We start from the raw sequence: 15,513 nt of genomic DNA, 5'->3' as shown, positions 1-15,513 counted from the left end.
ATTTGTGTACCGCAATGCAAATGATGTATGTATACTCGATACTTTTGATATACTAATTATTATAATGGTGGTATTAAAGATGCTATGTGACCAAAGTGATGTTTGGATAAATTGAGCTGCACTTCACCTTTTTAAATGAACGCCACACAACATCTCAGGTGTTCAATAACATCTCACCGCGATGATCAGGTCTGGTTCTGGTCTGGAGCTTTTGATTGTGTGAGCTCACTACATTTGCTCGGCTGTCGTCGTGTAGTAGTTTGATTGTTGTGAATCATAAAAACAACTATTTCCAGTGAAGGTTAAGAACCAAATCATCGTCATCACATTCGCTGTTTCCAAAAAATTGTGGATTTGGGGCGATTTCACACCTGTAGTTCGATTGTTTTGGTCTGCACCAGTCAGAAAAATGTTACTATGTAGCAAACAGACGTGGGTACGGTTTGCTTTCACATATGCATAGTTCTAAACGAAACCAAAATAGACCACGAAGACCATCGGCACCGGAACCGGTGGAAATCCGGGGTTATCCCGTATCTCATACCCATAATGCATTTAACGAGACCGTTTTGTCCCATTTGGTTTGGTTGCTTTCACACCAGAGGAACCGTACCAAAGTAGGGGACGGATAAAGCGGTTGATTTGGTGCACTCCAAAGTACCGAGATTACACTCGCATTTGGTGCGCACCAAATGCTGAAGGTGTGAAAGCACCCTTGGGTTTAAGTTGGTCATTCTGAGCTGATTTTGGCTTCTCTTTGACTTCATTTACCATATACCTCAAAGCAGTGATGAATTATGGGAATTATAGACACAACAAACAGATTATCTAACCAGCTCCTACAACTGCAGCTGACTCCACAGTTCAAGATGAAAGTATTTTTGATGCTTTTTTTTTTTCTTTTTTTTCTAAAGTGATTTATAAGCAAAAATATATATATTTTCTCTGGTGTGAATGTTATCAGCCTATTTAGAGCAAAATAGGGAAGAAAATGTAATCCTAATTTTGCCGTTGCTGTGAGCTGTAGCCACACAGCCACCAAGGGAACTGTGTAGCGATAGACAAATCTGTTGAACGGCTCAGTTCAAACCCTGCTAAAGTCTTAGCATCCAGAGTAACCAGATACCCATATTGTTTCTAGCATATAATCAGAAAAAACAATTAATTAGTCGGGAAACAGTGCGGGAAAATGTCTTTGTCCACGTGTATAGTTATGTGCTTATCTTTGAGTTTTGAACTGTTGGTCAGATTAAACAAGCAATCTGGAATTTAGCTTGAGAAATTATGATTCAAACAGAATTTTCACTGTTTTCTCATGTTTTAGGGATACAAATGTTGTACTGATGAGTTAATAGTGCTGAAATCTGGATCATGATCATCTGCAATTTTACCTCAGACAGGTTAGCGCTGTGCATAAGTTGGATTTCTAACCCGAACAGGGGTGAAAAATGCTTTATCTTACAATGATATAGAAAGGGTATATCCACCGTCCTGATTGGATCCACTCCAAAAGGGGTTCTTCCATGGCCATACCCCTAGGTTTCAAAAAAAGTCACTTTTCATGATCAGAAAGAATTAATAAACAACACAAAAAAACTGAACCTTTTTGCAGGAGGCAAATAAAAAAAACTGAGAAATGTGAAATTCAAACCAAGTTCTACCTCAGGGTTCAAAGGGTTTTAAATTAAACGATTTTGATCAAGAAATTAACTTTCAAATCGAGTGAGTGTTGGTAGTTTAACTTTTGTTGATGTCGATGGTGGCAGAATGAGACATGTTTGAATCAAAACCAAGAATGACACGCAATTAAAACACTGAGCTCTGGAACACTACAGAAGATCTGGGGGTCAGTGAGCAGGTGGACCTGGATCTCTGGTGAACAATATAACTCCACAGAACTCACGGTCAGTGAAGCTCACATTCTTAAGAAGAACCATACAAGCACTACTTTTAACCTAAAACATTATAATTGTCTTTACTTATACTGTCTTTACTTTTTTACCTTTGAAAAGCTCAAACCTGGCGTCCTCTTGTGGTCCTTCACACTGCTGCGTGTATGTAACATTATTGCACCAACTGGAGTTCCAACAAACTGTTCCCATTAAAGGTAAGTGGCCTGAGCTTCTTTGATAACAACCTGGGATGTTTGAAATGGGGTCATATGTTGACATAAGGAATAAATGCAGACAACTTCATGTTTTTCAGATGACGGTGAAGCATTGTGTACAAACTGTAAACAATAATTTGGTTACAATGGCTTGACATATTCAATGCACCTCCTACCTTGCAAGGTCAACAATTATTTTTAGATTTTTTTTAAAACCCTAAAACCACCAAAATGTATATGTTTTAAGGCCATAGCCTACATCCTTTAACCCTTATTGCTCATGATCTGTGCCCGGGTGCACCCTTGGTAAATTGTGGGAAGAATACACAACTCCTTATATGGACATCCTGGGGGTGTGTGTACACGTATACATTTTAGTCGCGATATAAACTAGAAATAATTGTGCAGATCTCACAAAGTTGACTTTTTTGTTTTTTTCTTTAAATTTTTGTTCATAAAAACGAGCCAAGTGAACTTTGAACTAGTTCCAAATTTCACAAATTCTATTGGATTTTAAACATTTTGAGTACTTATTTTGCTCATGTGTGTTTATATATTTACTCAAAATGTTTTGTTTTTTTCATCGGATTGCCTAGGTTGTGCTGAAAAAAATGATATAAGATACTTTATATTGCACATTCTTATGACCTCTGCATATACTATGTTTTATAGTAATGGGGGACAAAGGCAGCCTAAATGCTCTGTGTTCTAAGGGTTCTAAATAATAATAAAATAGGATAACACCACACAGACAAAGAAAAAAAACAGAAAACCTTCTTAGTGGCGGTAATAATAAATTGGTAGGACTCCATCTGCTGAGAGAGCTCATGTGACATGATTCAAGATCCAGGAGAGCCGCAAAAAGGCTTATTGTGAGACATTTATGTTCAAAAACGCAAATCCTAATTCAATTCTTTGGCTTGAAACACAAAAAATAAAAGCCAGAATCACAATTTCAAAATTGATGAATGCTTTATTACTTGTCTTGAGTTGTTTTCAATGGATCATATCATGTTTACATGTGGTAGTACAGTGTGTAACCTTCAGTTAGCATTTAAACTCAAAAGGTGTTTGGTTTTGTTCCATAGCAGCCACCGTAGATCTGACCTGGCTCCTGCTATTCGTGTAAAAGGCTCATTCTGGTGTCATGAATAACAACAACTCATACTATCAGGTGATTGAACACACGTGTAAAAAATTAAATAGAATTGTTTTAGCTACAGTATCTGCCAAATGAAAATTGTTTCACTTCAACTGATTATTTATATTTAACATAGCTATATACTACTATTCAGGAGCCATACTTCATAGACTCAAAGAACATACATAGAAGTAAAGTTTTAAGAAGATGGAGCATAAATGTGACTTTAGGTAATAGTAACATGGCAGACAAGAACATAAAATAAGTTAAAAAATCACTTTTTCTTTTTTTTTTACTTACTTTGCTAAACAATTGGGAATCTTAGTGATTTTAATTCAGTCTGACTCTGAAGTGTGAACATGTCATCACATCATAATTGTCACAAAAGTAAATTTGAGTCGTGGATCAACAGTTGGCACTTGAACCCATACACGACATGACACAACGACAGCAACAACAACATAATGAAACACACACACACACACACACACACCTCCGAGGACGTCTCGTCAGAGTCTCTGAGCTACAGACGCGAAATGATGAAACAGAAACGTACAGAGGATCCGGTTCAGCTGGAGCTTGGCACGTACAGCAGCTTACACACACGCACACGCACACGCACGCACCCCTACACACATACACACACACACACATTCTTGTACTTGCTGCATACTGAGGACCGGGTAAAAAAAAATGCTGGCAAAGTGAGGACCAGCATTTCCACTTTATAAATCAACACAATTTCAAATATCTACTTCATGAATGACATCTATATAGAACTTCCGGGTGCAGTACCATAACATGTCTGCAGGTGGAGCCCCAGAGCAAAAAGTGTGTGAAACACCAGGGCTGGAAAAACGGGTTTTTTGTACCAAATTGAGGATGTGTATATGCATGTTTAAAACCTAAAAAAGTGATTTCAATGAAAACAAAGTGAGGACCGGCCAAAATGTCCTAATTTCGTAAAAATGCCCTCACTTTGTCGGTTTGAAACCCTCACTGGTCGTCAGTATGTCGCAAGTACAAGAACACTGATTCTCTACGATCTCCTACAACACACACTAATGCTTCAGGTAGTGAACACACAAATATGCAGCCTGATACATTTTGCGCTTCGCGTCCCAAACTTCCAAAAGTGTGCCATTTTCTTTCCTTTTTTTTTTTTTGTGTGGATAAGCGTATATGTTTCTGTGAACAGCTATAAAAATGACACACATGCACATAGAGACTATCTCACTCACAGACTGCATTTCCCATGTTTTTGTTTACTTTTTCCTCTCACAATAAAACCATTCAAGATCTTCAAACAAATGAAATACGCTGCCTTTAAAAACCTCTGAAACACACAAGACGCCTGTGCAAGAGCATAGGAGCGACCTCTGCTGGCAGACATTTGGTTCTAAGGCAATATTGTAGTTCCACAGGACTAATGCTGTTGACGCAGTATGTACGCCCATGTCTTCGATTTAAAACCCCTCACCCAGTCACTCTTCAGTTTCTCTGCGTTTGTTTTGATATTTTAGCACCGTGGGAATCTCCCCTTCAGTCAGAAACCTTTTCACTTCGAGAGAAAAGCTGTGAAAAATATTCCCTTCTGATATCCACTGAAAAAAAAAACCTAATGATGAATAGGGTTTAAGAGGAAACTGGAAACATCCATATTTAAAAAAAAAAATAAAAAAATGCAAGGCTTAACATCAACATCACAGATCATTTGTACATTTATAGATTGTTTTATTTCTTCGCCCATTCTTCGGTTTGCATAAGCTCTGAGCAAATGGACAAACTTTTCTTTGTACACACACACATACACACACACACACACACACATACAGTAAACACAGTGGGATGTATACAATAAGACATGACATAAACTCATCTGCAGCCACTCTGAGCTGGGTTGAAGAGACCAGTCCCCAGGAGTCAAAGGCAATAAAAATGTCTGTATAGTTTTTCCTTATCAGTTACTGTGGATGATGAGCAGCCATGTGATCACAGTAGGTCGCACAGTTCAAGGATGATTCAGGAGACAGAAAAGACCCAGTTTTCTTGTTGCTCGTCGGTTCGTTTAGCATCCATATTGTTTATGTTATATTCTGAATATGAAGTGTTTTGCTGTCTTTTGTCGTGCAACCACGGAGTGTCTCAGTCAACCGATCCCGGGTCTTCTGCGACCGTTTTTTTCCACACTGAACAAAGGTACAGTAGTTTCATGTGCAGTAATGAATCGACCACCTCCCCCATGAAAAACGGCTCAATCGTCTTTTGACTTTCACCTCTTTTCTCCTCCCAGAGCGCGATGACCTGTGTGGAGCCACGTACAGGCACACATGTTCAAGATTGTTTTCCTTCCGTGTCTGGCGAATGTCCACAAACGTCCACATGTGTCCATGGGCTAGAGCAGAGGGGACATGCTGTACTTTTTTTTTTCAGTTGCCATGGCGAAAGTTGGAGTTAACAGTGGCGGGGCTACATAGCGATCAGAGGTCAAGGACTCTGTGCGTGAGAGGTCATTTCCTGGTGTGAAGGCTGTCCTGGAACTTGGTGCTCGTGTAACGGACGTGGAAGCCCTTCTTGCTGATTGTGTCGTCGCTATGGAAACGGATCAACATGGCGTCTCCGGGTGAGTAAATCCCCTCTCTGGGCTGAGAAAGTGGAGACACAGAAAGAGAGAAAAGGTTCTTACCCATTTTCTATGCATCAAGTCGTCTTTACGTCACAGCCATTTGTTTTTAGATTTCTGAATATATTTTTTACACCTTTCCTGAAAATGTGTTCGTTCATGCACAGTTTGAACTTTTCTGCAAACTTTTAAAAGTAGCTTCAGTGGGCTGGAGGACACATACATTACATGTTATAGTACGTACTACTGCGAAGTGGCACTGTGGCATTAAAGCTGCACTATGCAACTCAAAAAACCCAACAAAAATCTTAAAAATCATTTTTCATGGGCCTTTTCAAATGGTGAAACTTTCTTTCTCAATCGTTAACCAAGATCGAACATCTTTTTATGTTGCACTGAGATCTTTTGGTCATGAAAAAGCTGACATATGGATCACTTCAAGTGATTTAGAAATAGTCGAAAAACTGATGTCAGATAATGAGTGAAGAAAACTTTTATAATTAGGAAATTATCTTTACATATAAAAAACAGCTACACTAGATTTTGATTTCACAACCACAAGGCACTGCTGTAGTTAAAGACTCAGCTCTTGATGAAATCATAAAGTCTTACCCCTGAACCACAGAAGCGGCCCAGCCGATGTGAGTTGGCGTCGTACCCGTTGTACAGCTCAATGTAGTCATAACCGCAGTCAGCTTCCTCCTCTACCTCGAACGTGATGAAGCTCAGCTCAATTCCATAACCCTGCTCTGTCGTGAGGAGCCACTCGCAGTCAGTGTGACCTGGGTAATTGTTGTCCCCAAACTGTGAGTGGGAGAAGAGGTTCTTCTGGCGAGCGTCTGCTTTCAGACGACCTCCACACTCTGCAGAGAGACACATGGAAAAGAGTTGTAATTGTAAATTATGACCGCAAATGAAGACAATCCTTAAACTCAAGCCAGGCCACATGGTTGGTGTAGTGGTTATCGCTCTTGCCTTTGCAGCAAGAACACCTGGGTTTGCGACCCGGTCAGAACGAGGGCCTTTCTGCATGGATTTTGCATGTTCTCCCCATGGGTGCGTGGGTTTTCTCTGGGTTCTCCGCTTCCTCCCACAGTCCAAAGACATTAGGCAAATTGGACACTCTAAATTGACCGTATGTGTGAGAGTGGATGGTTGTTTATCTCTTTATGTGTCCCTGTGATGGACTGACGAACTGTACAGGGTGTACCCTGCCTTTCTCCCTATGTCAGTTGGGATTGGCACCAGCGAACCTCATGTGGAGGATAAAGCAGTAGAAGATGAGTGAGTGAGCAAGGCCTTAAACTCAATTCTTGAAGTGTTTTTATCATGTATGTGCTGAAACCTACCACTAGATGGCGGTATTGTTCAAAAAAAGAAACTAGTCAAATGTAATTTACAGAGAATGGAAAGATGGGTTTGGACAAAATTCTGAAAAGATTGCTGGACTCCGGTTGACATAAAAGTAAAATTGGGTGGATTTAAATGGCGGTTCTTTTAATTGCTTTATTAAAAGTAAACATTCACAATAAACCATTTCATTAATAGACATAAAAGTAAGTGATAATAAGTAGAAACGGATTTATGCTTCTCTAAAGAACCGGAATGACGAAGTGATGTCATATTCTCCTCCGTCATAACTCAAAATAAACCACACTTGGCTGGATTATGTAAATTATCAGAGTTTTGAGAGTCCATTAAGAAGAACCGATTGTTGTTGTTGTTGTTAAACGCATTAGTGCTGGTGCTAACTCATGAAGTGTGTGTATCTGTGCACGTGTGTGCGTTCATGGGGTTAGTAGCTGCTTCTCCGGAATCTCCGGTTTCCTCCCACAGTCCAAAAACATGCAGATTTGGGGATTAGGTAAATTGGACACTCTAAATCGACTGTAGGTGTGATTGTGAGAGACAGCTGAGATTGGCAAAAGCAGTATAAGATGGATGGATGTTGTGTTCGGTCGATATTCTCTTCAGCTTTGTCGAGTTTGGACAGAAATATGCGACTTAACTAAATCAACAACAATGATAACAATACAAGTTGAATAATGCTACAAATGGACACACAAACACACACCTGTGGAGTGTGTTGCCTGGAAGCCCTTCCTTTGTACTGAGGCATCGGAGATGAACCTGAGATACATCTTGTTTCCAGTGGAGACGAGCGGCTCTGGGGTTTTACTGCCACACAGTCGACCCAAAATGGCAGCAGTGTCACTGTCCCCGTCAAAGGCCTCCAGATGGTCATAGGCACACTCCTGATGCTGCTCGATCTCAAACTCACTGAAAGACTGGAGAGAAAGTGACAGAGTCAGGTGGATGAGTGAGCACTGGTGATTGTTTATTTAGTTAAACATTTGTTTATTGTCCAGAGTAACCATGACAATATTCCTGAAAAGCAACTTGCTTTTAACTTGGACTCTCCATTCACATGCTGCTGGTTATGCACAGCCATCCCATTCAAATGTGTATTAACCATTTGTCACCTAACCCTCAAAATGACTTTTTGTTTTGCTTATTTTAACCATAAGAAAGTGTTCTGTAAGTGCTTTTGCCCATTTTTTCAGAATAACGTTCAATATCTGGCAGTTATTTAGGATTTACTGCATTTTAAAATAGAGTATTAACGATTTAAAAGGAGGAAAAACACTGTAGTTGTACACAAACAACAGGTTTTGCGTGTTAAATTTGAAATTTGAACAGTATCAAAGTTTTTGTCTCAATGTCCACTCTCTCCAGAATTACCGTAATAACCACATGTTGACTTTGACGTGCAACTTTTCATCTTTCGGAAACTGATGGAATTTTTTCAAATAGCACAAACTGTTGCCTAATTATGGTAATGCAACTTGCGCTTGTGCAAACGTGTCGTCTGCGATAAGCTCGGTGTTAAAGGGTCAACTTAGCAATAATCCACAAAATATTAAACATTTAAACCTAAACTTTTGAAGAACAATCGGGATAAAATAATCAGCCCACAAATCACTTATTATATTAATTATTAGACCACCTATCAAATGAGAAATATTTTATAAATCTTTCAAAAAACTTCTTGAAAACTAAAAATATTGTTATTTATTTGGAAAATAACAAACTGAATTCACCTGTTTATACCCAAATTTGCTTCTTGGTATTACTTATTGTGGGGATCTAATGTGTCTAAATCACATTATTATGGGGACTTTCAAGTTCCCCATAACATGAATTAATACATTTTAAGTTGAAGACATGTTTTAAAGTTAGGTTGAGGTCAAAGTTAGGTTAAAGTTACGTTAAGGTTAGGGTCAGGGTTATGATTAGGCCAGTACTAACCGCGCCTGGGTCAGACCAGTGATAGCGTGTATGGATCACACCCAATATTTAATCACTTGTTCCTGTCCTGCGAACATTTCCTGAAAATTTCATCCAAATCCGTCCATGACTTTTCGAGTTATGTTGGTCCCTAACAGACCGACAAACAGACAAACTCCAGCGAAAACATACAGTATACCTCCTGGTGGAGGTCAATTATGGTTATGGTTAGAGTAAGTCAATGCATTGCCCTTTGAAGTGATGGGAACCTGTGTGTGTGTGTAGACCTCGTCAAGTTGACCATGCCAAACTATCGAAGCATCTTCTGTGAACAAACCTTTCTCTTTCTCTCCTTTTCTCTCATCTATATGCAATCTTTGTTTTTTTTTTTTTCAATCACACATTTGCACACATCCATGTGGACTAACATGTGGTGTCTTGCCCAAAGACAAGTCAGCACACAGACAGGAGGAGTAAAGGGTCTAAATTAGAGAAAATTTCGGCCCAAAGACATTTAACACCGAAACATAACGACCAAAACAGAATGTTTTGATGATGCATGGAAAAACTGCAGCCAGCAAGTGCCTGTCTTTTACCGCTTAGTCTGTCCAAGATCAGTTTGGAACACCAATAAAACGGTTCCAAAAAGTGGAACAGCACCTATTAAATGCTGGAAAGTCTCTTTGTGCAAAAGCGAAACTTGGCTGCATACAGCGCAGATTATGAACCCCCACGCGACATTCACTTGGATCCCCTGCCTTCATGTACCCGATCCTTGTCATAAAGATCATTACTTGGAGGTGGGGATAAAGCAGTGCGTAGAGAAATGATGAATGGATACAGAGAGCCCACTAGGAGAAGCGAAGCAAAAATTTGGTAAAATTAGCCTAGGCTGAACCTTCAAAATGGAAGATGACCAGCTCTACCATGCAGCCAAACTTCTTCACTCAGATAATTTTTGAAATGCTGTTTCATCCTTACTGAAAATGTGGAGGAATCGTACTATAAAAGTAAATAAGCTCAGAAAATGTGAGAACATCTGTGCCACTGTGAGAATGATTAGATACTCAAAATGCATATGCACACACACACACACACACACATGCGGGGAGACTGAAAGACGCAGATGGCCACTGCCCAAGGCCTATTACTAAACGCATGAGTAACACATGCTCACAGTTAACCCAAATATAACATGCATGTTCTTCACTGTGTTAAAAGGGGGGCACCCGGAAGCTTTTATATACAGTAGTTCTCAACTGACAGAATAAAGCATGAGGGAAGGCGGCGTAAAAATTAAACTGGCTTGTACTGAAAGAAAGGAAAATGCATTTTCTGCTTCATTTTTACTGCACACTTACAATCTTGACTCGGTGGCCCGGGGTGGCTGTGATGTCCCAGGTGCACTCTTTACGGCTGGGATACTTGTCGGGCCAGTTAGGGCTGTTCAGGATTCCGCTGGGGCTGTGGATCTTATGCTCACACTCAGCTGGACACACACACAACACACACACACACACACACACACAGGAGGGGAAGTTAAAACCGTGGCTGCACAGGAAAAGGTCAGAGGAAATGGAAAGGAAACAGGCAGGAGAGAAACGGGAGAAGCAAACTGGAGAGAAAAAGACCTCAAAGCAACACATCCTGGTGACATGTTCAGTGTGAATTTCATGCAAACTCACGCTCTGCAGCAGTGAGACTGTAATGGACCAACACTGCAGTTATAAAATGCAAGGTTTCATTATAATGTGTTGTAGAATGTAAAGCTATACCTTTATTGATAGAAGTGTACCGGTTTGAAAAGTAAGAGTCCAGAAAGTACAACAGAGGTAGCAGTTAGTAATCAGGGGACCACTCTGCTGGTCTATGGAAAAACGAGCCCTATCCTCACTTTTTTTTGAACGTCAGTTAACATTTTCTTGAGAAATTAATGTTTCGGGTCTATTGGTCTCCTCCAATAGAAAACGATGGAAATTGTTTTCCAGTTTATGGGAAAATATACAGGTATTGTCCAATAATTCATTTTGCAAACAGATCTCCACTTTTTATATACAGTCTATGGTTTAAAAGTGATTTGAATAGTTTGAATATTGATTTGATTGAATTTATCATGTAATGTCATGCTTTATTGCAGCCGAGTCTGTTAACTGCAATTGGTCCAGAGGGCATATGAGCAGGACCTCGACACTATGGACACTCCACAGACTCTAGATCCACATTATGTCCCCAGCACAACATGGCATCATCTGTATGTGGGATATTTTAACTCCCTTTTTGGTAGAGTGGGAGGAAATGGTCACGCCGTCAATCGTCCATTAAGGTTTCTCTGTTGTATACGTATGTTAGACGGAAAGGAGCAGTGAAGGTGATGCGGGCATTTAGAAGACGACAAGATGTGTTCGAGAGTGACACTTGTTTATTTCGAGTCAGTCAAACTGAACCCGCGTACAGAATGAGTTGGATGGATTTACAATGTAACAATGTATAAAGTCGCTTTTCTACGCATTGCTAGATACAGTGTAGTCAATACAGATGTCACACCAACAACTGCCAAAAAAGACCCTGAGTCTACTACTCACACATGGAGACATTAAATTCTGCAAACTTCTCTTTGTCGCCAGAGAGGAGAGCGATGGAAAGACGTCTGTACATACAGTAGTTTGCATTTTTTTGTTTGCAGTTTTTGTACATAAAGACTCAAATAAATGTGTTATACTGTTGAAATTTCAAATTTCGCACACAAAAGCTGGTGTTCATGTACAACGACAGTGTTTTCCTGAATAAAATGTTTTGTTTTTCTTCACTTTAAATTGTTAATACACTATTTTAACATGCAGTAAATTGTAAATAACTGCCTGATAATGAAAGTAATTCTGGAAAAATGGGAAAAAGCATTGACTCAAATTACATTTTCTATCCCTTTGTTTATGGTTTAAATAAGCAAAAGTCCAGACAGACATTTTGAGGCTTAGGTGTTGAAGGTTTGGATTATATACTTATATACTGTATATTAATATACTACAAGTATACATATTATGGGTAGTTTCTATAAAGAAACCCTTCTAAATGTTAAACACTGCAGCATTACATTTCGTTCCCTTACAAACAGGTGACTAATAACGCTCACATTAAGTCCAACATGGTAATAGCACACGTCAGGCAATTTAAGTGTCTATGTTGAAACACATACAGCATGTACTGTACGCACATAAGCCAACAGATGTGTGATGCATGACTGTGCAAGCTTACTAGGTCACCCTGGTCAGAAACACACACACACACACACATATTCAGGAAGACGGCACTAAATGTGATGCTTTCAAGCTCCCAGATGTTTGAAACACGAGTCTTTTTATGAGCAACAAGGGGAGCTTTTTTTTTTTTTGTCAGTGTGTGCGTGTTCAAAAGCTTAACTTCAAAGACCTGAGCATAACATGTCAAATCAACGGTTGCGTGTAAGTATGTACCCAGCTTTGGTGACTTACAAGCTGAGCAGTTTGTCTTCTCAAAGAAGTTCACATGTCATGTGAGACAAGGTCGAGTCTCGAGCCGTTGAACTGTAGTAAAAACAAGTCAGAGGTCTTGTAAAGTGGTGCTTCCTCAACCTTCTATGCCTCAGAGAGCAAGAGCCCTATAGAACTATGCAGGGGGATTTAAACAGGCCTAATTGACACAAAAACATGTTGTCTGGCAGTTTTTGGATTGAAACTATTTATAATAAATATAATACAGTATGTGACAGATGCAGAAAACGTATTTATGATTTAATATTCATAGTTTTAATATGATCGAAACCACTACTACGATGCAGAAATGATTTGTTTGCCTTTTAAATCAAGAAATCTTTGTTTGTTTTTGTTAAAATACCAAGTTTAATTTGTGTATCTTTGTCATGGGGGTTTGATCGCAAAATCCTTTGGTATCAAAATCACGTTTCATTGAAAATTCTTAATCTTTGATATTTTTACCAATCAGAGTTATAGATTTGAATATTTTTGACTTAAGTCAAGTCAAGTACCAGGTGCACCAGAAAGCCTCACATCTACAGCCCGGCTCTGCTCTGCTGTGTGAGTATACAGTTGTGTTCAAAATAATAGCAGTGTGTTTAAAAACGTGAATAAAGCACAAAATCCTTATAATAGTTTGTATTTCCATGCATTGGGAACACTGCACATTATATTCTAAATCATAACATGAAGAAAAATGTATATGCATTTCTTAACTACGTTAGAGAAAATTAAGAAAAACATTTTTCTCTACAAACTCAAATATTTAGTGTATAAATTGAAAAATATTTAGGATTTAGCTTCCATGTGAACCAACTAAACTAATATTTAGAATAGATAACTGTTTAACAACTGTTTCTGAGAACTGCTTCACATCTGTGGTGCATGGAGTCGACCAACTTCTTGCACCTGTGAACAGGTATCCCATCCCATGCATTTCTTGGTTTAGCCTCAGAAACAGCATTTTTGCTATCACCCCACAAGTTTTGGCGGATTCAGGTCCGGGGATTGGTTCTGGCCACTCCGTAACTTTCAATTTGCTGGTCTGGAACCAAGATGCTGCTCGCTTACTGGTGTGTTTGTGGTCGTTGTCTTGTTGAAACACCCATTTGAATGGCATTTCCTCTTCAGCATAAGGCAACATGACCTCTTCAAGTATCTTGATATGTGCAAACCGATCCATGATCCCTGGCGATAAATAGGCCCGACACCATCATAAGAGAATTATCAAAACATTGTTTTAACAATGTTTAAAAATAGTTTCTTCACGGCTCCGCCGCTGCAGTCCCTTTTATGACTTTGACCCAGAGTCAGAAGACACTGTCGCTCGTGAAACACCTCCACAACGGACGTTCTTCTTCTTCTGTGGTTCAATGTCCGGATGTGCCCGGACTAGTGCCCGGAGCAGGAGGATCTGCTGTTCAGGAGAAATGCTGTTTACGTAAGCGGACCCGGTTTTTTCAGAGATCTCGCTGAGCCCGAGATTACAATAAAACACAGCGATGGCTGAACTTTTTGTTTCGAAACTTCAGGGATTCGTAAACAAGGTAATAACGCAGATACACACTAAAAAACAGCGTTAATTGGAACTTCCGGTCTAGGTCCGCTTTTAGGTCAGTCGACGTTTTCTTTGGCAAATTGTAACCTCTTCAGCAAGTCTTTTATTTATTTATGTTTTTTAAAGAGGGTCTTTGTGGGTGCTTCTTGCTGATAGATTAGCTTCACACAGGCGTCTTCTAATTGGTCACAGTACTCATGGGTAGCATCAGGCCATCTTTAATGACCCTGGAGCTGATCATTGGCTGAGTCTTTACCATTCTGGCTATTCTTCGATCCATTTGAACGGTAGTCTTAGGTTTCCTTCCATGTCTCTGGTTTTGCTTTCCATTTTAAGGCATTGGAGATCATTTTAACCAAGTAGCCTTTAATTTTCTGCACTTTTTTTTTATACCTTTTCCCCATAATTCATCTCCTCACTAGTTGAACTCCACACTGCTATTATTTTGAACACGGTCCTTTCAATGAATTATTCAGCTACACAGACTCGTGGGCATGCATGCCTTGAATGTTGGGTCTATTGGTTTTGACTCTACTACACCTACTGGTAAATTATTTGCCATGTTGTGATATCATTTCTATCAAAAACAGTGATTGATCTGGTTAGACATGTTGTACTGCTATTATTTTGAACACAACTGTAAATACAGTTTTATAGATCACTCAAATGTTGTCATGTGGACGCTGATACGGGTGGACAGAGTAGGGACGGTGTGGCGAACGGTGACTGCTCTCGTGAACGACCACATGCTTGTGTGGATGTGCGAGGACGTGCGCGTGCGCCGCCACGCTCCTGTGCCAGTGTGTGTGCTGATGTGAATGTACGTGGAACCCACCTTCCTTACAGTCATGTTTGTTCTCATGCAGTACAAAGCCATGGCGACACTGACAAACATAAGAGCCCACTGTGTTGATGCACTCGTGCTGGCAACCGCCGTTGTCCTTGCTGCATTCGTCTTTGTCTGTGAAAGACACACACATGCATGCAACACGTCACTCGTGTGGAAACACTGGAGGGGAAAGTGAGAGGTCGGGCGGAGGACGGGAGTGGAAGGAACGGGACCTCAAGGTGACCTCACAGAGAGAGAGGGTTTTTGAGAAAGGATGGTAAGTTAAGAAGGGAGAGGCGGCAGGAAAAAGGAGGATATAAGGGGAAGGAAAAAATGATGATGGTAAGGCCAGTGAAGTGAACTTGTGAGGTACAAATTGAGGACAGAGCCTAAGATGATGTTTAAAACAATCACAGGTTTAAATAGCCCGCAGCTCAAAGTGGTACCATGCTCACATT

General features: G+C 39.9%; 1 protein-coding gene across 1 annotated transcript in view; it reads right to left on the bottom strand.

Moving 5' to 3' along the window:
• Window positions 1-5,758: 5,758 nt before the first annotated feature.
• Window positions 5,759-15,513, bottom strand: part of tll1 (tolloid-like 1) — a gene marked incomplete at both ends in the record, with an annotated part of 75,616 nt that continues 65,861 nt past the window's right edge. The window contains 5 exons of the mRNA XM_083909144.1: window positions 5,759-5,893; window positions 6,484-6,734; window positions 7,946-8,159; window positions 10,521-10,648; window positions 15,062-15,187. Of these exons, the coding sequence (XP_083765270.1) occupies window positions 5,759-5,893; window positions 6,484-6,734; window positions 7,946-8,159; window positions 10,521-10,648; window positions 15,062-15,187 (854 nt within the window). The remainder of the gene's footprint in view (window positions 5,894-6,483; window positions 6,735-7,945; window positions 8,160-10,520; window positions 10,649-15,061; window positions 15,188-15,513) is intronic.

The sequence above is a fragment of the Microchirus variegatus genome (genome assembly GCF_963457635.1).
Source record: "Microchirus variegatus genome assembly, chromosome: 23".
Taxonomy (NCBI): domain Eukaryota; kingdom Metazoa; phylum Chordata; class Actinopteri; order Pleuronectiformes; family Soleidae; genus Microchirus; species Microchirus variegatus.
This window is presented reverse-complemented; position numbering and strand designations above follow the sequence as displayed.